The sequence below is a fragment of the Phaenicophaeus curvirostris genome, chromosome 28, assembly GCF_032191515.1.
Source record: "Phaenicophaeus curvirostris isolate KB17595 chromosome 28, BPBGC_Pcur_1.0, whole genome shotgun sequence".
Lineage (NCBI taxonomy): Eukaryota > Metazoa > Chordata > Aves > Cuculiformes > Cuculidae > Phaenicophaeus > Phaenicophaeus curvirostris.
The window spans coordinates 2,897,710-2,920,980 of NC_091419.1; the positions used below are offsets into that span (position 1 = coordinate 2,897,710).

Genomic DNA, 23,271 nt, shown 5'->3' on the forward strand with positions numbered 1-23,271 from the left:
CCAGCAGCATCCTGGCCTGCATCAGGAACAGCTTGGCCAGCAGAGCAGGGAAGCGATTGTGCCCCCGGACTCGGCACTGGCAAGGCCACACCTCAAATCCTGGGTTCAGTTTGTGCCCCTCACTCCAAGAAGGACATTGAGGGGCTGGAGCACGTCCAGGGAAGGGAACAGAGCTGGGGAAGGGGAGGGACAACAACGGTTATGAGAGGGAGCTGAGGGAGCTGGGGGTGTTTATCCTGGAGAAAAGGAGGCTGAGGAGAAACCTTATCGCTGTCTACAACTACCTGAAAGGTTGTAGCAAGATCTCTTCTCCCTGGTAGCCAGTGACAGGACAAGGGGAAATGGCCTCAAGTTGTGCCAGGGGAGATTTAGGTTGGTATTAGGAGGAATTTCTTTACTGAAAGGATTGTCAAGCTTTGGAAGAGGCTGCCCAGGGAGAAGGTTAAGTCACCATCCCTGGAGGTGTTTAAAAGAGGAGTAGATGTCTTGGTGCTCAGTGGTGACCTTCCAGTAAGAAAAGGAAGGGGATCCAGAAAAGAAGGGCCCACCATGGTTGATGTGTTCAGGTCCTACAGACTGGATGTAATAGTAAAACCTGCTGCCTGAGACACATTCAGGGGATGCAGTGCATAGCCATCCTTCTTCTTCCATCCTTCTTCATCCTACTTCTTGTGTGAACACACTGGTTGGAGCTCCTGGGGTAACCACAGCTGGCCTGTCACATTTTATCTCACTCTTGTCCTTTTCCTCCTCTTTTTCATCGCAGAAGCTGTCTGTGGGGCTGCTCAGGAGGCATGGAACAGATAAAGCCCGGGCTAGACGGCCAGAGGAGGGGACTGAGGGCCGGTTGCTGGAAGGTTATCGCTGCCGCCGCCGTGGTGGGCAGCGTGACAGCCCTCTACCTGGGGATCCTGCTGGGTGAGTGCGCAGCTGGGTAGGTTTTTTTCAGTTTATCTGCTCCAGGAAAAGCAATGGTCTGCACAGCTCAGGCCTCATAGCGAAAATCCTCAAAAGCCTTCTGCTTTTGAGTCTTAGGAGGAGCGGCTGAGGGAGCCTTGGGAAGAGGAGACTGAGGGGAGACCTCATTGCTCTCTCCAACTCCCTGAAAGGAGGTTGTGGAGAGGAGGGAGCTGGGCTCTTCTCCCAAGTGACAGGGGACAGGACGAGAGGGAATGGCCTCAAACTCCACCAGGGGAGGGTCAGACTGGACATTAGGAAAAAATTTTTCATAGAAAGGGTCATTGGGCCCTGGAACAGACTGCCCAGGGAGGGGGTTGAGTCCCCTTCCCTGGAGGGGTTTAAGGGACAGCTGGACAAGGTGCTGAGGGACATGGTTTAGTGATTGATAGAAATGGTTGGACTCGATGGTGGGTCTTTTCCAACCTGGTGATTCTATGATTCTATGCTGAGGACAAATGTGGTCGATCCTCCTGGACATGATGACGCCCACGTTCCAAAGTGGGAAAGTGAAAAAATCCCATAAAGCCAACTGTATCCTGGGCTGCATCTCCAGCAGCGCGGCCAGCAGGGTGAGGGAGGGGATTCTTCCCCTCTACTGCACTCTTGAGAGACCCCACTTGGAGCCATGTGTCCGGTTCAGGAATCCCTAACATAAGAAGGAGATGGAACTGTTGGAGCGAGTCCAGAGAAGACCACAGAGATGATCCACGGGCTGGAGCCAGGCTGAGAGAGTTGGGGTTGTTCAGCCTGGAGAAGGCTCCAGGGAGAACTTAGAGCAGCTTCCAGTGCTGACAGGGGCTCCAGGAAAGCTGGGGAGGGTCTTTTTACAAGAGCCTGGGGTGATAGGACAAGGGGGAATAGCTTTAAAGTGGAAGGGGGAAGATTTAGATTTAGACATCAGGAAGAAATTCTTCATTCATGCTCAGAGCAACCTGATCCAGTGGGAGGTGTCCCTGAACTGGGTGGGCTTTAAGGTCCCTTCCAGCCCAAACCATTCTGTGACTCTATGACAGCTGGGTCCAGCCATGGCCCCAAACCTCCCTGTGTCCTTTGTGCCTCTGACAGACACCTTCCCTCTCTGGCAGCCTGTCATCCTGCAGGAGAGACCAGCTTTGAGCACACAGTGGAGCTGCAAGGAATCACCTTCAATAGCAGCTTACAGATGGAGAGCTCGGACTACTACAGGGTGCTGACACCCGCTCTTGAGAGGCTGGTGAGTTGATCTGGGCTCGCCAGGAAAAAGACTTGGGAAAGCCTGTGACTGTTGCCCGGGGCCGGCTCGGCCGTCCTCCTTCAGCGGAATCTGGATGCCAAGGGCAGGAGGAAAACAGGGAATTCTTAAACATCAGCAGGACACACCGTGGGGCTGAGCTGCGCTTCAAGAGGCCCCACCAGGGCCCTAAGAGACATTTATAGGATGAGAAATACGTGTTCAGGGCTGTTCCTTGCAAAAAAGCTGGTGGGAAGGCATAAAGATGGGATGTGCTGCCTCGTGCCCTGAGCCTGAGTGGGAAAAGGGTTGGACTTGTGAGCTGGACACAGGAGTTCCTGCTGCCTGTGGAGACAAGGGAAGATGCTTCAGCTCACTCCAACTCTCTCCAAAATCCCAGCCATCATCTTGTCCCTGGGGTTTTCTGCCCGGTGGGTGTGTGATCATTGTGCTTTGCTTTGCAGTTTCTGTCCAGCGTCCAGGACTCCCAGCTGGACTGGAGCTGCACTGGTTGCACCATCCTGGGCTACAGGTGAGTGGAGCAGCTCTCCCTGCAGGTGGTGCAGCTCACGTCTCGGGGCATTCTGAGAAGCTCCACCAAGAAGGCAAGCTCACACCTGTGTGTTTGTTCAAAACTTGGATGGAGAGAAACGTTTTTTTAAACCGAGGCTGGATTTTCTTCTGGGATGTTCTGGATTCTTGTAAATGGGAATGCAGGCAGAAAGGCAGAGAATAAGTGCTTTATTTAACCAAAGCTGAACTTTGAGCCAGAGAAAAAAGTGCGTATGACCATTTCAAGGCAAAGCACATCTGTGGAGAAACTTGTGCCTTAAATTATTGAGAATTAGTTTTGTTTCCCTTGAGGTGATCATCCTCCCTTGAGGCAGTGAGCATGAGAACCTGTCCCCTGTACTGGCCATGGACCCAACATACCCATTAATTCGCTGTCTTCCAGCAGGAATGGAAACTCGAGCGTGATTGTCCATTTCCGCCTCCACTTCGTCCCCCAGGATTCGCAGCCTCTGAGCTCCACGGTGGAGGAAGAAGCTCTCAGGCATGGGCTGGCGGCTGCGCTGCGCAGGCAGGGTCTCTCCCTGGCTGCCTACGGGACGATATCCTCAGCTTCTCTTACAGGTACGTTCCTCCTGGGCAGCCAGAGCAAGGTGCCTCGTGCTGGTGCTGCTGGCACCAAAGGTGACACCAGCAAAGCCACAAACTGTGTCTCAGACAGCCAAAGTGCCACAGGGGTTTAGCTCTGGAAGCCTGAGCAAGGCGTCGTGCGCGGCAGCAGTGTTAGAGATGGAGGTGCTGGCAGGTGCCCAAGCAAACCAACAGAAGATGCTCTCCCTGGCCCCAGGGTGCTTCCAGTTTCTCAAGACAGCAGCAGAAACGTGCCTAGGTCTTGGCAGTTGCTTAACAGATTTGTGGGGAGCCCCCAGGTCCTTATCCAATGCCCATGCTGTCCTGCTGCTCTCTGCCTTCCAAGAGCAGCTTCAGGGTCTGCAGCCTAAGGCAGAAATTGCAGTTTTGGCTTTTCTTGCAGCACCTGGAACCAGCCTGAGGGACAGGAGGGTAATTGTTGGGTTGTCTAGACCTACAAGTGTGCAGCAGCCCTTGGGCAGTCCTCAGGGCTGCAGCAGTAATTCCTGCTTAGGCAGATATTTCTCCTATTTGAATTATTCTCTGAACTCCTCTGAGTAGAAATTCTCCTTTCCTTCAGTGACTCTGGAGCTGTGTGTGACCCTGGGGCTCCAGGTCACATTTGACATGTCTGGAAGACATGAAGGTGTGGGATCCCCTGCAGCTCCCTCTGTGCTCCCTGCAACCACGGGCAGGATCTCTGGAGCTTTTGGAGCCCCGTGCAGCCCGCGTGGAGGGTGCACAGACAGCCCTTGGCTTTAGGCTGCAGCCCTGCACAGCCTCAGCCTTGGCGCCTGCTCCTGGGGGGCAGCTCGCCCACGCAGCCTTGGGAACTTCTCCCTGCAGCGGGGATCGCCCCGAGAGCCTGTGGGGCTGCGGGTGGCTGCTCCACTGCTGTGCACTGCGGAGCGAACCGAGGAAGGGCTGCAGCCCAGGAGCTCACCACTGGCTACGGGGCAGGGAAAGCGACTGCCACGCAGGAGAAAAACATGAAGCGAAGCCTCTGCCCATCCTGGCCCAGGAGCAGCACAGCCTGTGGGAACACACAGCCCCTGGCTGGGATGCCCTGACTGACCACCCACTTCCACTCTGACACAGGTCCCAGCGACGTTTCGCCCCACAGACCTGGACTGAAGTCAGGTAAGAGCTGGGGAGCAGGAGGATCCCTCTGCCCCTGCTCCCCTGACCTCCTCCTCCTCAGCGGTGGCCTGGCTCCTGGTAAAGAGGCACCTGCGTTCCATCTTTTTCATAACCTGGTGGTCCGAGGTCCTGCACCTCTTCCCTCTGCAGTCTCAACAAGGAATGCTCCACTGTTTTCTTTAGGTTTTTTCTCACTAGGAACACACTTACAAAGCCCTTCTTGGTGTCTCATGCAGAGCTGGCCAGTTTCAACTCAAACTGAGCCTCAGCTCTGAGCAACCTGCTCCGGTGGAATGTGGCCCTGCTCCATGCAGGGGGCTGGCACTGGCTCATAGAATCATAGAATCACAGAATCACTAGGTTGGAAAGGACCCACTGGATCATCAAGTCCAACCATTCCCATCAATCACTAAACCATGTCCCTCAGCACCTCATCCACCCATCCCTTAAACCCCTCCAGGGAAGGTGACTCAACCCCCTCCCTGGGCAGCCTCTGCCAGTGCCCAATGACCCTTTCCATGAAAATTTTTTCCTGATGTCCAGCTTGAACATCCAGCAGATCCAGCTTGGTCCTGGCACTTTCAGTGCCCAAACAAATGGGGAGTCCCTGTTCCCGCACTCGTGCTCCTCCGACTCAGGGCACCAGGCAGCCCCAGGTCCATCCCTGTTCCTAAAGCTTGGAACAGCAGGGAGCAGAGTGATAAGGACCCCACGGTGGTTGTCCCTGGGGAGGCTGGGGACGGTTGGTGAGAGGGCTTCGGAAGACAGGAGTGACCGAACGCTTGCTGTCCACAGGGAGCTGCCCCGCAGACACGTTCACCTGCCGCAACAGCCAGTGCGTGCGGAAAGAGAACCCCGAATGCGACGGCCAAAGGGACTGTGCTGACGGCTCTGACGAAAGGGGCTGTGGTGAGTCTCTCACAGCTGGGCTTCTGCTCACAGGGGACAGACAACCCCCCGCTGCAGACCTGGGCAGCAGGAACACCCCTGGGCTTCTGGGCACTGAAGAGAGCCAAGGGCACGGCACAGCTTGTCAGGCCAGCAGTGGATATTTGCTTTGGAGTGAGGGAATCGTACCCTGGAAACACCTTGGTCCCACCACCAACTGCAGAGGGTCATGGCCAGATCCACCTTCCTGGTGGGCTGCTGTGCTGGGCAACCGCCCCACACCCACGAGCTGCTGGGAACAGATCACGAGGCAGTGGCTGAGTCTGTGAAACTTGCCAAAAGATTTCTCTCCAGAATGTCTTATTCTCCAGAGTTTCAGGGAGGATGCTGTGATGGGCCAAGTTTTTGCAGTGCTCTTTTCCAAGCCTGCAGGTTAAAGCCTGCCCTGTGACATCCTAGGCAATGTCCTGCTGCTTGAGAATCTGCTGGGAGCACGCAGGGAGCTGAAGCAGCTTTTCTCACTTGCCCTCAAGAGCCCTTTGCTGGGGTGCGTCCGTCAGGATCCTGAGCGCTGCCTCTCTCCTCTGTTTCAGACTGTGGGAGCCGCCCTGCCATGCAGACTGCCAGCAGGATAGTGGGAGGCTCAGAGGCATCCAGAGGGGAGTTCCCATGGCAGGTCAGCCTGCGAGAGAACAACGAGCACTTCTGCGGCGCTGCCGTCCTCACGGAGAAGTGGCTGGTGTCTGCCGCTCACTGCTTTACTGAGTAAGCTCTAGCTCTGCTAGCGTGGCCCCGTTTCCAAAAGCTGCCCTGTCTCCTGCTCCCGCTGCACCACGCTGCCTCATCACACCTGGCTTTATTGTCGAAGCCATGGGGAGCTCTTGTCCTGGAGCAGACGGCAGGATGGGCAGGAGGCAGCGGCACCGCACCGGGCGGCTCTGCTTTGCAGGGTGATGCTGGGGCTGCAGGCTCACGCGGTCCACGCTGTCTCTCTGCCAGGTTTCAAGACCCAGCCATGTGGGCAGCTTACACAGGGACCACCTCCCTCAGAGGCTCGGACAGCGGCGCGGTGAAAATGGGCATCGCACGCATCATCCCGCACCCCTCCTACAACGCCGACACGGCTGACTACGATGTGGCCGTGCTGGAGCTGAAGAGACCTGTGACCTTCACCAAGTACATCCAGCCCGTGTGCCTGCCCAACGCTGGGCATCACTTCCCTGCCAGCAAGAAGTGCCTCATCTCCGGCTGGGGCTACCTCAGGGAGGATTTCTGTAAGCAAAGCGTGGCAGGCGGCAGAGGAGCCGTGGTGGGGTGGGAGGCTCCTGGGAAGGCGACTCTGTGCTCTGGTCAGCCAGGGTGGGCAGTAACCTGGGCAGCTGGTCCCGTGCGGGCTCCCAGCGGTGAGCTCACGGTCGCATCTCTCTCGTTTAGTGGTGAAACCCGAGTTCCTGCAGAAAGCAACAGTGGAGCTGCTGGACCAGACGCTGTGCTCCAGTCTCTACAGCCACGTCCTCACAGACAGGATGCTGTGTGCTGGCTACCTGGAGGGGAAGATCGACTCCTGCCAGGTAAGCTTTGCTCAGGGAAGCTGGCAAACCTCTCTGCATGCGTCTTCTCCCTCTTAGTATGCACCAAGCAGCTCTTCAGGAAGCAGGATCTGACAGCATAGTCTCAGTCCTCCCTAAGGTTTGAGGCCATGCCTTGAACCTGAGGAATGCAGAAGACAACAGTGAGGACATGTTCTCTAGTGCCTAGCGCAGGGCACTGCTGTTCAAGGGGATCTTGTGGGTATTTAACTACTTTTCCCTACTTCCTGAGCTGTAACCAGGGCTGGTGCTACCAGCGTACCTGGAAGATCCTCTGATCAAAATCCAGATAGCAAAGGGCAGCAGAGGAAACCAAACCATACACAACAGGCTTTGGTGAACAACTTGGTGTTTTCCCTAGTTAGCTTGGAATTGCAGGTGGTCAGCTGGAGGAAATCCTGCCTTTCATGGTGCATGGGGAGAGGAGGATTCTGTTGTGAGAGGAGCGCTGGGATTTCCACAGTTGCCCCTGTGGTCTGGCAGGGCCCTGCATACCCACACGCACCAGCTGAGCAAAACTGCACTTCTCTCATGGTAGCAGCTCATATTTTTGCACCAAAGGCAGCACAAACTCCAGAGAAGGGGCCGAGAATAGAAGATTCAAGGTTGGATGGTGAACGTGACCCTTCCAGTTATTCCTTACTCACCCAGAGCAATCCTAGCTGCAGAATGCACAGCCAGCTTCCCAGACACCACGTCCTATGTCAGTGACACTTGTGTGGCCCCACAGTATCAGAGCATTGACCACGGAACCATGGCCAAATCAAGAAAACATCATGCAACGATTAGCATCATAGAATCACTAGGTTGGAAAGGACCCACTGGATCATCGAGTCCAACCATTCCTATCAATCACTAAACCATGTCCCTGAGCGCTTCATCCACCCATCCTTTAAACATCTCCAGGGAAGGTGACTCAACCTCCTCCCTGGGTAGCCTCTGCCAGTGCCCAATGACCCTTTCCATGATAAATTTTTTCCTGATATTCCCTCCCTGGGTTGCATGTTGTGCAACAAACACCCATCGTCTGGCTGTTTCAATGCTGCTGGGCTCAGCCTTTAAGAGCAGCAGTTTAACGAGTGCTTAAACCAGTAGAAATGCTTGCGCTAGATTTATGTGCTCTCCTGGCATATCAAGTACACCAGGGTGCTGCTTAATAGGGGGATGGTGCACCCACACTGAGAAGCACCCAAAAGCCAGCGCAGAAGATGCTTCACCCATAACTAGGCTGGTGCACTAAGCAGAAGGTGAGCTGGGATGCACAGGGACAGAGATGCAGTTGGGCTGAGGTGTGCTAAGGGTGAGCTTGAGCAGCCCCAGGGAGACCTCACCCTCGTTTCTCTTGCAGGGCGACTCTGGTGGGCCGCTGGTTTGCCAAGAGCCATCTGGCAAGTTTTTCCTGGCGGGAATCGTGAGCTGGGGAATTGGCTGCGGCGAAGCCAGGCGGCCTGGGGTTTACACGCGTGTGACTAAACTCAGAGACTGGATCTTGGATGCTATTTCTGCCTCCCCCACCTCCATAGCCCGCACTCTTCCTCCAGTACATTCCAGTACTAACAGTAATGTGGTCAGCGCTGAAGACCTCAACGCCACCGGAGTGAACCCTGCCGTGTCACCAGCCCCAGCTGCCAGCCCACCAGTGACCGCTGCGAGACCACAAGGTAGGAGCACCCATGGGCTGGCTGCACCTCGGTGGGAGGAGGGGCTGGTACAGGTCCAAATGTCAGGCTCGGTCTTCTGCTGAGCTGACCTTCAGCCCACACCGCCCTTGCCTGAGGACCAAGGCACGAGTGATGCTATCTGGCTGCCTCCGCTCAGCCCAGAGCAGACGGCAAAGTCACTCAGTCCCTGCACAGAGGGATTTCTTGGGCTCCTTTGCTTATGCAGCCGATGCGCGAGTCTGCCGGTGGTCTGTGGAACTGCTCCAGCAGGCCCAGGACAGGGACTGAGACACAGCAGCATCCGACGTAGTTTAGCCTGTTGACCACTCATTTTTGGTTTGCCACCTAAGGATCTCCCAGCAGGTCCAAGTTGATGGCTGGGGCTTCCCAGCAGCCGTGCATCTTCTACCTGGAGGGGAGGAGGGCAAGTGTCCATGGGAGGAACCTGTCAGCTCCAAGAAGCCCTCAAGGCAGCTCTGCCGGGGGATGTAGGGTATTTTTCTAATATCAGGAGTAACATCTTATCTGGCGTGGCAGGGCTGAGAGGCACAGAGCTGCTGGTTGCTCTGCTTTTGAGACAGGAACAGGATGAAGAGCAAAACAGAACAGTTAGAGTGAAGGCCTGTCTATAGCTGTGCACAGCCACCATCAGGGGCTCCCACGATTACCAGCAGGGCTTGGGCAGATGCTGGAGAACAAGCCTTATGAGGACTGGCTGAGAGCTGGGGGTGTTTAGCCTGGAGAAGAGGAGGCTGTGGGGAGACCTCATTGCTCTCTCCAACTACCAGAAAGGAGGTTGTGGAGAGGAGGGAGCTGGGCTCTTCTCCCAAGTGACAGGGGACAGGACGAGAGGGAATGGCCTCAAGCTCCACCAGGGGAGGGTCAGGCTGGATATCAGAAAAGAATTTTTCATGGAAAGGGTGATTGGGCACTGGCAGAGGCTGCCCAGGGAGGTGGTTGATTCACCTTCCCTGGAGGGATATAAGGGACAGGTTGACGAGGTGCTGAGGGACATGGTTTAGTGATTGATAGCAATAGTTGGACTCGATGATCCTGTGGGTCTTTTCCAACCTGGTGATTCTATGATTCTATGCCTCACTCTTCAGCCCTGACCTGTTCCTGCTCAGACTTACTGGTCAGACAACACACAAGTCTCTCCTCACTTATTTTCTGCTACGAGTACTCAAAAATCCTGCTTTGGCTTTTGTTCAGAGTGTGGAGGACGGCCTGGGTTCTCTAAACCCAGCAAGATCGTGGGAGGAACAGATGCTTCCAGAGGAGAGATCCCTTGGCAAGTCAGCCTGAAAGAAGACTCGATGCATTTCTGTGGAGCCACCATAATCGGGGACCGCTGGCTGCTGTCGGCAGCTCACTGCTTCAATGAGTGAGTCCATCCCTGCTAGTGCTGCCTGTCCAGCTCACCTGTCACCTCCACAGAGCTCGGCCGGGTGGCCAAACCCACAGCTGTGGCACCGCAGCCACTGGGGAAAAAGAAGAACAACCATGGGACATGAAGTTTTGTTATTCATAGTATAAGGGGTTTTGTGGGGACGCTGTGAAGAGACAGGGAAAAGTTAAAGAGGGGAGTAAGGACAACACATCTAACAGGAGTGGAAACTACAGGTGATACGAGAGAGTTTCTTCAAGAAAATTAACCTTTAAAATTGGCTGAAATATAGGAAATAGAGACACGCGGTCAGCTGTGGAAGGGAAGATCATAAAATCATAGAATGGTTTGAATTGGAAGAGGCCTTAAAGATCATCTAATTCCAACCCCCCACCATGGGCAGGGACACCTCCCACTGGATCAGGGGCTCCAAGCCCCATCCAACCTGGCCTTGAACCCCTCCAGGGATGGGGCAGCCACAACTTCCCTGGGCCAGGGCCTCCCCACCCTCGTGGTGAAGAATTTCCTCCTTATGTCTAGTCTAAATCTGCCTTTCTCCAATTTATAGCCATTAAGGTGGTTGGTTGAACCTTGCTGAGCAGCAAGAACCCAAGCCCAGATTTATAAATAGCCTTATATAAAGAAATGAGTAGCAAGGGGATATTTGTTCAAGAATAAAAACTCCTGAAGGCAGAAAAAGTTAGGGACTATGAAGGGTTCCAAGACAACTTTATGCATTAAACAGCTGGGCACTAAAGCCTGAAGTGAAATGCTGGGTAGGTGATGTGAAATGAGACACTGCTGTCCGTCTGCAGATGAGGATGGGTCTCATCGGTGTTCATCATTCAGAAAGAGAGATCAGAAATGATGTGGATTTTGCCATGAGAGCAGCAGTTTTGTGGGCAGCGGCAATTACAGAGCTGGTCATTATTAGAAAACCAGCTGAAATAACCAGTACATTGCTGGTGATCCACAGGATCCCAACCTCTCAAACAGTGCATGCTCTGCTAGGTTAACACCATAAAAGAAAAAAGGCAAAAGAAGAAAAAAAGGCAAAGAAAAGATGCAGGGATGAGCTGGCTGTGGAACAGCATCCTGAACAAGCACAGCAAAATAGATCAGCCCAGACCTGAGAAAAGAGGCGGCTGGGTGGGAAGGGAGTGCACGATGGGGACTGTACGGGTGGACAAGGTGCTGAGGGACGTGGTTTAGTGATTGATAGGAATGGTTGGACTCAGTGATCCAGTGGATCTTTTCCATCCTAGTGATTCTGTGATTCTGTAGGGTTAGGGAGGATACAACGTGTTTAGGGAGTGCCTTCTGTTTTTCTAAGACATGAAGTAACCAGCAAGGGGCAGGAGAAAACAACAGAAAGAAGCAGGATTTGATAAATGTCATTAACCTTAATGTTTAATATTCGCATGGGGTTGAAAAAAAAGGAGTAAAACACAACTCCAAAAATCCAAATGAAACCTCGAAATCCATCAAGGCCTTCTGAATAGAGAGACACCACCTGTGTGCCAGAACATCCCCAGATCACACATTTCTGGAGGTGAGGAGAGGATTACTACATGTTTACCTGCTTTTCAGACATCCAACATGGGCCACTGCTGGGAACAGTTCTTGGGACCTGGCTTAGCAGGGCTGCTCTTCAGCCTCTGCTGCGGTAAAGGGAGGTTTCAAACATTTAAATCTGTCTGCTCTTTAAATGTCAGGTGTCTTGTTATCAGCATGTGTGATTAGGATTATGTATTTGCAGGACAGAACCAGAGGAGATTGAAGCCTATGTGGGAACTACCTCACTAAATGGAACGGATGGGACTGCAGTGAAAGTCAATGTAACAAGAGTGATCCAGCATCCCCTCTTCAACCCTCTTTTCCTTGACTTCGATGTGGCTCTACTTGAGCTGGAGAGACCTCTTGTCTTCAACAAATACATCCAGCCCATCTGTCTCCCACTTGCCGGGCAGAAATTTCCTGTTGGCAAGAAATGCATCATTTCTGGGTGGGGTGACCTCCAAGAAGGGAACGGTAAGCACGGATGCATTATCGGGGCGGGGGGTTAAGCTGAAAGAGGGGAGATTGAGATGAGATCTCAGGAAAAACTGTTTCACTGTGAGGATGAGGAGGCCCTGGCCCAGGTGGCCCAGAGCAGGGGTGGCCCACTTCCCTGTTCTGCGTTCACTAATCCTGTGGTTTTCACGCAGTCACCAAGCCTGAAATCCTGCAGAAAGCCTCCGTGGGCATCATAGACCAGAAGATCTGCGACTTCCTCTACAACTTCTCCCTCACTGACAGAATGATCTGTGCTGGCTTCCTGGAGGGGAAGGTAGATTCATGCCAGGTAAGAGTCTGGAGCTTCTCTGCTCCTCTAGGGATTGTTCCAGAAAGGCAGGTGAACTCACAGCCTCAGCCCATCCTTGGGAAATATTTACTGAGCTGCTGTGGGGAGGGTGCGCCCCACATATACTTTAGCTCAAAGAACACAGCCCACTGCTATGGAGCTTTGAAAGACTAAATAAAGCTCCATCAAGTTGAGAATGACTTCTGCTAACATCTCACGGCTCCGTCTGGCCAGATTGGAGTCTATGGAATCATAGAATCACCAGGTTGGAAAAGACCCACAGGATCATCGAGTCCAACCATTCCCATCAAACACTAAACCATGTCCCTCAGCACCTCGTCCACCTGTCCCTTAAACCCCTCCAGGGAAGGGGACTCAACCCCCTCCCTGGGCAGCCTCTGCCAGTGCCCAATGACCCTTTCCATGAAATATTTTTTCCTAATGTTCAGCCTAAATCTCCCCTGGTGGAGCTTGAGGCCATTCCCTCTCATCCTGTCCCCTGTCACTTGGGAGAAGGGCCGAGCTCCCTCCTCTCCACAACCTCCTTTCAGGTAGTTGTAGAGAGCAATGAGGTCTCCCCTCAGCCTCCTCTTCTCCAGGCTAAACCCCCCCAGCTCTCTCAGATGCTCCTCTTGTTCTCCAGCCCCCTCACCAACTTCGTTGCTCTCCTCTGGACTCGCTCCAGAGCCTCAACATCCTTCTTGTGGTGAGGGGCCCAGAACTGAACACAGGATTCGAGGAGCGGTCTCCCCAGTGCCGAGTCCAGAGGGAGAAGAACATCCCTGGACCTGCTGGTCACGCCGTTTCTGCTCCAAGCCAAGATGCCATTGGCCTTCTTGGCCACCTGGGCCACTGCTGGCTCATGTTCAGTCACTGTCAACCAACACCCCCAGGTCTTTCTCCTCCAGGCAGCTTTCCAGCCAGACTTCTCCTAGTCTGTAGCACTGCATAGGGAAGTTGTGCCCCAAGTGCAGGAGTCCTGGATGAAGCTGGTCTCCTGTGGCAGCAGGACATTGGTAGCTGGTGGTGCCCATCCTTCCCCTGTGGAAAGGAACTGTTAACATTGATGACAAATGCCACTTGAATCTGTGCAGCCAGGCTGAGCCACCAGCCCTGGTTTCAGCCTCTGCATCCTTAGCGTTGCAGACGCACTGCATGGCAGCAGACAGCCCCATGGTGCTGGAGAAAGAAGAGTTTGGGGCAGCTGAGTCCTGCCAGCGTGGCTAAGGGGCAGCTCCATGTAGTCTTGGGCTGAGCAGCCGTTGCCTTGCTTTTTCCTCAGGGAGATTCAGGTGGACCCTTGGCCTGTGAGGTGACCCCCGGAGTGTTTTATTTGGCTGGCATCGTGAGCTGGGGAATTGGTTGTGCCCAGGCTATGAAACCTGGTGTTTACTCCAGAATTACCAAACTCAGAGACTGGATCCTGGCTACCATCTCACAGGTGCCCAGTGTTGGCACAGGTGCCCCTTCCAGTTCAGCTATTACCAGAACTCCTGCTGCCACCATCCTTGCCCGCCAGCTCAGCACATCGGCTGTGATTCCAACCAACGGAACCACCCCAGCCATGGAGACAACACCCATGACAGAAACCTCCACAGCTCTGAAAACCACCGAGCCTGCCAAGCCCACCCAAACCCCAGGTAACGCTGACGGCAGATTTGTTGACGTGTTGGTAGGAGGCCTCCAGCCCCAGCACAGGGGGTACTGAGCAGGTCATGGGTTATTTCCTTCCAGTGGTGCCTTGTACCAGCCTCACCTTCAAATGTTCCAGCGAAGTCTGTATTGGAAAAGAAAACCCTGAATGTGATGGCATTGTTGACTGCAGCAACGGCTTCGATGAACGTAACTGTGGTGAGTCTTGCTTTGCAGCCCGCGACTGCTGCCCAACCTTGTTCTACGTTGCCCTGGGTCGGGGCAATCTGTGGTTTCAACACAGGGTGGGCGATGATGTGATTGAGAGCTGCCCTGCAGAGAAGGACTTGGGGTTCTGATTGATGAGAAGCTCAACATGAGCCGGCAATGTGCACTCACAGCCCAGAAACCAACCTGAGCTGCATCAAAGTCAGCGTGGGCAACAGGGTGAGGGAGGGGATTCTGCCTCTCTGTTCCTCTCTTGTGAGACCTCATCTGGAGGATTGTGTCCAGTTCAGGAATCCTCAACGTAAGAAGGAGATGGAGCTGTTGGAACAGGTCCAGAGTTGGCTACGAAGATGATCCGAGGGCTGGAGCAGCTCTGCTATGAGAACAGGCTCAGAGAGCTGGGGCTGTTCAACCTGGAGAAGAGAAGTCTCCACGGAGACCCTATAGTGACCTTCCAGTATCTGAAGGGGCTACAAGAAAGCTGGGGAGGGACTTTTTACAAAGGCATGAGGTGATAGGACAAGGGGGAATGGCTTTAAGTTGGAGAAAGGCAGATTTAGACTAGACATAAGGAGGAAATTGTTCACCATGAGGGTGGGGAGGCCCTGGCCCAGGTTGCCCAGAGCAGTGGTGGCTGCCTGATACTAGGAGGTGTTCAAGGCCAGGTTGGATGGGGCTCTGAGCAACCCGATCCAGAGGGAGGTGTCCCTGCCCGTGGCAGAGGTTGGAACTGGATGGGCTTTGAGGTCCCTTCTAACCCAAACCATTCCAGGAACGCGTGCTCTGCGATAACAACCCAGACTGTACGGTGTCTGCCAAGATATTCCTTTCACTGATGGTTACTTAAAGCCACGGTGCCTCTTCTTCTGTCCCAGACTGTGGCTTAACAAGTGCTCTGGCCTTCAGCAAGATCGTGGGTGGCAGCACCGCGGCTCGAGGAGAGTGGCCCTGGCAAGTCAGTCTCTGGCTTCGGCGGAAGGAGCACAAGTGCGGGGCTGTCCTCATCGCAGACCGGTGGCTGCTCTCTGCTGCTCACTGCTTTGATATGTAAGTCTGAGCGGGGCTGGTAGAGCCAGCTGGCTCTTTGCAGCCCACGGGTCCTTCCTCTCCCTCGCAACCCAGCGCCGAGGCTGGGGCGCTGTGCCGCGCTGGAAGCACACGCTCCCTGGCACAGACGTGTCCCTGCAGGTAAGCGTGAAGAGGAACGAGTGGAGCAAAGCCCGGGGGGGTCCGCGGGGTGATGGAGAGGGGTCCTGGCCACACAAGGTGTGGCCGTGGCACGTCCCAGCCCCAGGAGCGGAGGCGCGGCTCTCCCTGCGAGGCCGTGCCCCTAACAGCCAGGTTTGCTGTCTTTCTGCAGTTACAGTGACCCCAAAATGTGGGTGGCCTTTCTAGGAACTCCCTTCCTGAATGGCATCGATGGCAAAATGGAGAAAATATTCCGGATCTACAAGCACCCTTTTTACAACGTCTACAGCCTGGACTACGACGTGGCACTGCTGGAGCTGACCGTGCCCGTCAAGTTCAGCGACACCATCAAACCCATCTGTCTCCCGGACAATTCCCACGTCTTCCATGAAGGAGCCAGATGCTTCATCACAGGCTGGGGTTCCACGAAGGAAGGAGGTACGGGCTGAGAGGGCTCCGTGATGGCCAAGCTAATACCCTGCGAGCCCACACGTCTGCAATTCCCGCTCCACTGCCCCAAGCTCTCGCCGTGCCAGGCTGGACCCTTCCGGGGATGCCAACCTGGGCAAAGCCTGGTGTCACCACGTGCTCCTCCCCAACTGCCAAGCTCTGTGCTCCTCCAGCTGGTTACCCCTCTGCCCTCCGTGCTCCCCATCCCATGGCAGCTGCTCCAGCTGAGCTCCAGCTGTGCTCCAAGGACCCCCCCAATACCATTTCTGTCCAATCAGCCGAGCCGCCTGACAAACCACACACTGAAAGGACCTCCCTGTGCTTGCTCTGCTGGGAGGAACCAGGTCCAAGTCCCTTTCCCAGGGCAGGTCTCTCCTGTTGGCCTCAAGCTCCTCTGGGGAGGTTTAGGCTGAACATTAGGAAAAATTTTTCACAGAAAGGGTCATTGGGCACTGGCACAGGCTGCCCAGGGAGGGGGTTGAGTCCCCTTCCCTGGAGGTGTTTAAGGGACGGGTGGACAAGGTGCTGAGGGACATGGTTTTGTGTTTGATAGGAATGGTTGGACTCGATGATCCGGTGGGTCTCTTCCAACCTGGTGATTCTATGATTCTATGATTCTAAGCGCGGCTGCAGAGAACCTGCTCCTGCACATGCTGCTGCCTCTCACGTGCTGCGCCCCAAGCTGACAGTGCTCCTTGTCTCCTCAGGGCTGATGTCAAAGCAGCTGCAAAAAGCAGCAGTGAACATGATCGGAGACCAGGCCTGCAAGAAGTTCTACCCTGTCCAGATCAGCAGCAGGATGGTGTGTGCCGGCTTCCCACACGGCACCGTCGACAGTTGTTCCGTGAGTACCAGGGCAGCGAACGCCGGGGCTGGGACAGAGCAGGCTTGTGCCAAGTCCATAGGGTTTATTATCCTAGGAGGGCTTTGCCCTGCCTCCCCAGCTCAGCTCTGCACATCCATCCCCTGTGGCTGTTGCCATGATCCAAGTCCATCCTGCTCGCACCTTATTCTGCTTGTCCCACCACCCTGGGACAAGTCAGGGCAAGGTGCAGAGAGGTCACACCAAGCAAGTGACCACAGGGATGCTGTGGAGCCCATTCCATGACCCTGTTGTGCCTCCAAACACACTCTTCCGTGTTCCAGACCCCAACCTCACATCGTGCATGCAAGCACATCGCTGAGCAGCGCTCCAGCTCCCAAATGGGCTCCTGGGGAGGTGGGAAACAGGACAGCAAATGCTCCTGTACCCCAGGGAGAAAGAACATCGCACAGCTGGGGAAGGGAAGGGCTGGGCTGCCTCTGTCTTGAACCAGGACCCTTTTCTCTGCAGGGTGATGCTGGCGGGCCCCTGGCGTGTAAAGAACCCTCAGGGAAGTGGTTTCTAGCAGGAATCACCAGCTGGGGCTATGGCTGTGCCAGGCCGTACTTCCCTGGTGTTTACACCAAAGTCACGGCTGTCCAGGGCTGGATTGCACAGAACCTCAAGTTGTGAAGCTGCATTTCACCACTCAGGCAAGGCGACGAATGAGAGGCGTAATTGCCAGAGGATGCACTAACCCCTCCGCTGTCATACGTGTGTTTTGATGCTGCGAAGGGGTGAAGATGGCCTGCAGGTACCGAGCAAATGTCAGCGTCGAGTGACTCTGCAGTTTTCACCAGGGCATTTGATAATGGCTTTGCATAGAAAGGTACAATTCTAGACGTTTTCTATAAATAAATGAGGCCTGTCCCATCTTACGAGCTGGCCAAACATCCTGCGCATTAAAACGTGGCCTTTCTAGTTGGAGGGTGCCTGAAACATCTACCAGAGATATATGCGGTTTGGCAGCCCTCTGCCTGAGCTGGCATAAAATCATGGACTGGTTTGGTTTGGAAGGGACCTTAAAGCCCTTCCAGTTCCAACCTCGTGTCATGGACAGGGACATCCCATGGGATCAGGCTGCCCAAGGCCCATCCAACCTGGCCTTGAACGCCTCCAGGGATGGGGCAGCCACCACTTCCCTGGGCAACCTGTTCCAGGGCCTCCCCATTCTCATGGTGAAGAAATTCTTCCTTATGTCTAGTCTAAATCTGCCCCTCTCCAATTTACACCCTTTGCCCCTCATCCCATCACTACAAGCCTTTGTAGGCATCCCAGAGCCGAGCCGAGAGACAAGTGAACTCTGCCCCAGCGCAGAGTCGTGTCCTCAGACCTCGCTTGATGGAACGGTTATGTTCGGTGATGGATTCTAGAAAGGGTTTACTACCATTTGCTTGGTACTGGTTAGCTCAGCGAGGATCCCTGGCTCACCATTCCATCACAAGAGAAGGTCGGACTGAAATACTTGGACTGAAGGCTGCGCTGGCCCTTGTCTGTGTTAGGGAATCTGGAGAGGCTTCTGGCACCCTCCCACGCTCGCAGCTCCCGTTGCATAAGAGAAGAGGTGATTAAATTGACAGAGGTTAAGGTTCAGCCCCAGAGCCCACTGTTCAGGTTAAGGGAAGCGGAAAGAGTTCAAAGTGCTGAGACAGTGGCCGGAGGAGTGCAACTCCTCCAGCAGGCAGTCGGGTCCTGCTGGCCAGCGTGAGGCACACAGACATGTCTGTTCACAAGAAACCACTGCTGCAGAGCTCACATGTCCAGTCTTGGGCAGTTCTTCAGAGATTCGACCACCAAAACTGAACAGCAGTTTGTGCCCCAACCCACTTCCGAGGCTTTGGCGCTTGAATTCTGTATTTGGGTAAAGCAAGAGAATCACAGAATCCAGCCCAACCCCACCATGTCCCGAAATGCCATACTTACAGGTTTTTTGAACCCCTCTAGGGATGGAGGCTCCCCCACCGCCCTGGGCAGCCTCTGCCAGGGTTTCACTGCTCTCAGTAAAGAAATTTTTCCTAACTTCCAATCTAAACTTCCTCAGGCACATCTTGAGACCGGGAGTTTCTCCTTTCCCAGCCCCGTTGGCAGCGCAATCCACCCCTTCCCTGCTAGGGCAAGGCGCTTCCAGGCATGGCTCGGCTCGAGATGAGTTCAGGTCGGTGGCTGGAGCTCCTGTGGGATGCTCCCATCAATGAAAGGGGCTGCTCTGCAGCCAGTACCACAAAATACACAGCCATAAAGAAAAGTAAAAAGGTACCTAAGCAAACACAGCTGGAAAGCACTTTATTGTCAAGTAGTCGTTCTGCCCAGTCTGGATGGAAACTCAAGTTCAATTTGAACTACTCCAAATACCCAGTTACCTCCATTCCCAGTTACCTCCAGTTACCTTGCGTGAGAACACTTTGGTTCCTTCACAGAAACCACCACATTGGGAGATTAAATCATGGAATGGTTTGAGTTGGAAGGGACCTCAAATCTCACCACAAGAAGGACGTTGAGGCTCTGGAGCGAGTCCAGAGAAGAGCAACGAAGCTGGGGAAGGGGCTGGAGAACAAGAGGAGCAGCTGAGAGAGCTGGGGGTGTTTAGCCTGGAGAAGAGGAGGCTGAGGGGAGACCTCATTGCTCTCTACAACTACCTGAAAGGAGGTTGTGGAGAAGAGGGAGCTGGGCTCTTCTCCCAAGGGACAGGGGACACGACAAGACGGAATGGCCTCAAGCTCCACCAGGGGAGGTTCAGGCTGGATATCAGAAAAAAATTTTTCATGGAAAGGGTCATTGGGCACTGGCAGAGGCTGCCCAGGGAGGGGGTTGAGTCACCTTCCCTGGAGGTGTTTAAAAGACCAAAGGATGAGGTGCTGAGGGACGTGGTTTAGTGATTGATAGGAATGGTTGGACTCTGATCCAGTGGGTCTTTTCCAAGCTAGTGATTCTGTGACTTCAAAGCCCATCCAGCTCCACCCCTGCCATGGGCAGGGACACCTCCTACTGGGTCAGGTTGCTCCAAGCCCCATCCAACCTGGCCTTGAACACCTCCAGGGATGGGGCAGCCAGAGCTTCCCTGGGCAACCTGGGCCAGGGCCTCTCCACTGTCACAGGAAAACATTTCTTCCTAAGATCTCAATCTCCCCTCTTTCAGCTGAAAATCATTCCCCTACATCCCATCCCTGCCTCATCAAGGTCCCCTCCCCAGCTTTCCTGGAGCCCCTTTCTGTACTGGAAGCTGCTCTAAGGTCTCCCTGGAGCCTTCTCTTCTCCAAGCTGAGCAACCCCAACTCTCTCAGCCTGTCCTCATTCAAGTGGTGCTCCAGCCCTCTGATCATCTCCATGTCCTTCCTGTACGGAGCACTCCAGGTCAGGCCTCACAAAAGCAGAGCAGAGGGAGAATCACCACCCTTGACCTGCTGGCTACACCTGTTTTGATGCAGGTTCTCCCACGTCCCTTTGAATGTCCTAGCAGCTAAGGGACCTTCATCCTTTCAGTCTGTCTCCCTGCCCCAGCAAACAGGGAAATATTCTATAAAACAAAAGAGCTTTAGAAGAAGGGATTTCAGAAATCTTACTAGAGGGGCATGGGCACTTTTGATCTCCAATGCTCTCATCCACAGCCACGCAGCATAACCCCACCTTTCCGGGAGAGGTGTAAGCCAAGAACAAGAGACAGCTCAGCCCCAAAGCAAACCAAAGTCTCTGTTGCACGCATGCTCTTCCATCCAAAATACGATGCCTAGAAAACAGAATCACAGAATCATAGAATCATATAATAACCAGGTTGGAAGAGACACACCGGATTGAGTCCAACACTTCCTATCAAACACTAAACCATGTCCCTTAGCACCTCGTCCACCCGTCCCTTAAACACCTCCAGGGAAGGGGACTCAACCCCCTCCCTGGGCAACCTCTGCCAGTGCCCAATGACCCCTTCTGTGAAGAATTTTTTCCTAATGTTCAGCCTAAACCTCCCCTGGTGGAGCTTGAGGCCATTCCCTCTCGTCCTGTCCCCTGTCACTTGGGAGAAGAGCCCAGCTCCCTCCTCTCCACAACCTCCTTTCAGGTAGTTGTAGAGAGCAATGAGGTCTCCCCTCAGCCTCCTCTTCTCCAGGCTAAACACCCCAGCTCTCCCAGCCGCTCCTTGTAAGACCTGCTCTCCAGCCCCCTCACCAGCTTCGTCGCTCTTCTCTGGACTCGCTCCAGAGCCTCAACATCCTTCTTGTGGTGAAGGGCCCAGAACCGAACACAGGATTCGAGGAGTGGTCTCACCAGTGCCGAGTCCAGAGGGAGAAGAACCTCCCTGGACCTGCTGGTCACGTCGTTTCTGATACAAGCCAAGATGCCATTGGCCTTCTTGGCCATCAAGGCTCCAAGATGGAACGGGACAGGGCCAGACCAGAAGATACAGAATATCGCAGCCATATAACACGTTTTTATTCTGTAAAGAAATCAAGCCAGGTAATTACCAACTCTTTTTGTCCCCAGCTATTTTCAACCCTCCTAAGAGCAGCCCAATCCACAGCTTGAGCTGAGTCAAAGCCTACAAGCCCAGAAATGAGCCCCACAATTACAAGGGAAGAGAGAGCCGCGCGGAGCATCTCTTGGCAGCTTTTCCACTGATGAAAAGGGACCCGATAACTGCCCGATGGCTGCATCTGCGCTTGCTTCCTGCGCAGGGGAACCGCTTTACTGGGTTGCCCCTCTTTGCCACAGCAGGTTCCTTGCCTCTCGCAGCCCTTCTGTCAGAGATTTATCATCTGCCTGGCCCGCTGGGAAAGGCACGAGGCAAACCAAGCAGCTCGTGGTGGCTCTCAAGGCTGGAAGACTCACTCATCCCAGGGGCTGGTGCTAATAAAAGCCAATGGATGCGAAAGGTTGAGGGAGGGTTTATTGCTCTGCCGTGGCAGGGGCTGGAGGGGCTGCAGGATTTCACCCCTGGCCACCGGGCTGGCCACTGTCCCTTCCCCACGTGGTCCCTCGTGGTCCAGGAGCTTCACATGTTGGCTCTTTCGCGCTGCAGCCGAGAGTTGTAGGCTCGGGAAACCGTATTCCAGGAGTCCATGTACCGGTCCATGCACATGGCGATGCATTTCTGCAGGACAGGACAGGGAGTGCTCAGCACCCGCTGGGGCGGCCCCGGCCCCCTCTGCTCCCCACACCTGCCCTCACCTGCTCCGCGTTGTCCAGGGCTCCGCCGGGCTTCCCGATGCACTTCCGAAAGCATTTGTCCGTCATGCGCTGCGGGAGAGGCGGCAGCGGGGCTGGCACCGGGACCAGGACCAGCAGTTGCAACCCTGTCCCCGTGCTGTGAGGGGCACCGGCGCAGGGACACAGAGGGGACGGGGGGGACAGAGAGGGGATGGGGGGGTGACAGAGAGGGGACGGGGGGACAGAGAGGGGATGGGGGGGGACAGAGAGGGGATAGGGGGGGACAGAGAGGGGATGGGGGACAGTGAGGGAACGGGGGGACAGAGAGGGGACAGGACAGAGAGGGGATAGGGGGACAGAGAGGGGACGGGGGGACAGAGGGGAAGGGGGGACAGAGAGGGGAAGGGGGGACAGAGAGAGGACGGGGGGACAGAGAGAGGATGGGGGGACAGAGAGGGGAAGGGGGGACAGAGAAGGGATGGGGGACAGAGAAGGGATGGGGGACAGGGAGGGGATAGGGGGACAGGGAGGGGATAGGGGGACAGAGAGGGGATGGGGGGACAGGGAGGGGAAGGGGGACAGGGAGGGGATAGGGGGACAGGGAGGGGATAGGGGGACAGAGAAGGGATGGGGGACAGCGAGGGGATAGGGGGACAGAGAGGGGATAGGGGGACAGCGAGGGGATAGGGGGACAGCGAGGGGATAGGGGCACACAAAGCCGGGCCCGGCCGGCCGGGGATTCACGGCCGAGGGACGCGGCGGTGCCGGTTGCGCTGCCGCCCGCGGCGCCTCCTGACCTGCAGCAGCTCCTGCGCGTTGGCCACGGCGATCTGCACCTTCACCTGCTCCATGATGAGCCCCGGGTCCAGCTTCCCCCCGGCCCCGCCGCCCCCGGAGCCGAAGTCGGAGCCGAAGTCGGAGCCGAAGCCGCTCTCCATGCCGCAAAGTCACGGCGGGCGGCGGCGCCCACGCGGCCCGGAAATGGCGGCCGGGCGGGACTACAGCTCCCGGCATGCACCGCGCCGCGGGGCCGCGGCTCTCCCTGCACTGCGGGGTGGACTACAGCTCCCGGCATGCACCGCGGGGAGGACCGGCTGGTGGTTGTCCGATCCCCTTTCTCAGAGCAGGGGTGGCTGCCCCAGCCCTGGAGGGGTTCAGGGCCAGGTTGGATGGGGCTTGGAGCCCCTGATCCAGTGGGAGGTGTCCCTGCCCATGGCAGGGAGGCTGGACCCCATGATCTTTGAAGGTCCCTTCCAACTCAAATCATTGTGTGGTTAAGTGAAACCCAAACCCTCGTGTGCTTGTTCCTTCTTCGTTAGCACCAATGGAAGGAGTTCAGGGCCCAGTGGAGCGGGAAGGTGCTTTACAAATCCCAGCAGGACGGGGCTGAGCTAGGGTGATAGAAGCGCTTGTGCTGTCAAGGCCACATGGCAGAGGTCAGCTGTCACCAGCCTGT

At 55.2% G+C, this 23,271-nt stretch overlaps 2 protein-coding genes across 3 annotated transcripts; one reads left to right on the forward strand and one right to left on the reverse strand.

The window, feature by feature from the left end:
* Window positions 1-771: 771 nt before the first annotated feature.
* TMPRSS9 (transmembrane serine protease 9) lies at window positions 772-17,652 on the forward strand. Of its 2 annotated transcripts, XM_069877991.1 has the most exons (19): window positions 772-918; window positions 2,046-2,173; window positions 2,635-2,702; window positions 3,129-3,304; window positions 4,409-4,450; window positions 5,246-5,359; window positions 5,932-6,103; window positions 6,338-6,612; window positions 6,773-6,909; window positions 8,276-8,588; window positions 9,801-9,972; window positions 11,735-12,006; window positions 12,183-12,319; window positions 13,602-13,959; window positions 14,054-14,170; window positions 15,055-15,226; window positions 15,540-15,805; window positions 16,525-16,661; window positions 17,151-17,652. In XM_069877991.1, exons 1-19 carry the CDS (start codon window positions 795-797, stop codon window positions 17,310-17,312), a joined length of 3,342 nt encoding a protein of 1,113 aa, XP_069734092.1. In that variant the 5' UTR covers window positions 772-794; the 3' UTR covers window positions 17,313-17,652. The 2 variants fall into 2 exon arrangements, with proteins under 2 accessions (XP_069734092.1, XP_069734093.1); XM_069877992.1 differs by lacking the exon at window positions 17,151-17,652 and having other exon boundaries at window positions 15,575-15,805; window positions 16,525-16,660.
* A 3,427-nt stretch (window positions 17,653-21,079) lies between these two features.
* On the reverse strand, window positions 21,080-22,818 carry TIMM13 (translocase of inner mitochondrial membrane 13). The gene is made up of 3 exons (XM_069877832.1): window positions 22,613-22,818; window positions 21,837-21,905; window positions 21,080-21,759 (listed from the first exon to the last, which is right to left on the reverse strand). Exons 1-3 carry the CDS (start codon window positions 22,751-22,753, stop codon window positions 21,661-21,663), a joined length of 309 nt encoding a protein of 102 aa, XP_069733933.1. The 5' UTR covers window positions 22,754-22,818; the 3' UTR covers window positions 21,080-21,660.
* Between the last annotated feature and the right edge of the window lie 453 nt (window positions 22,819-23,271).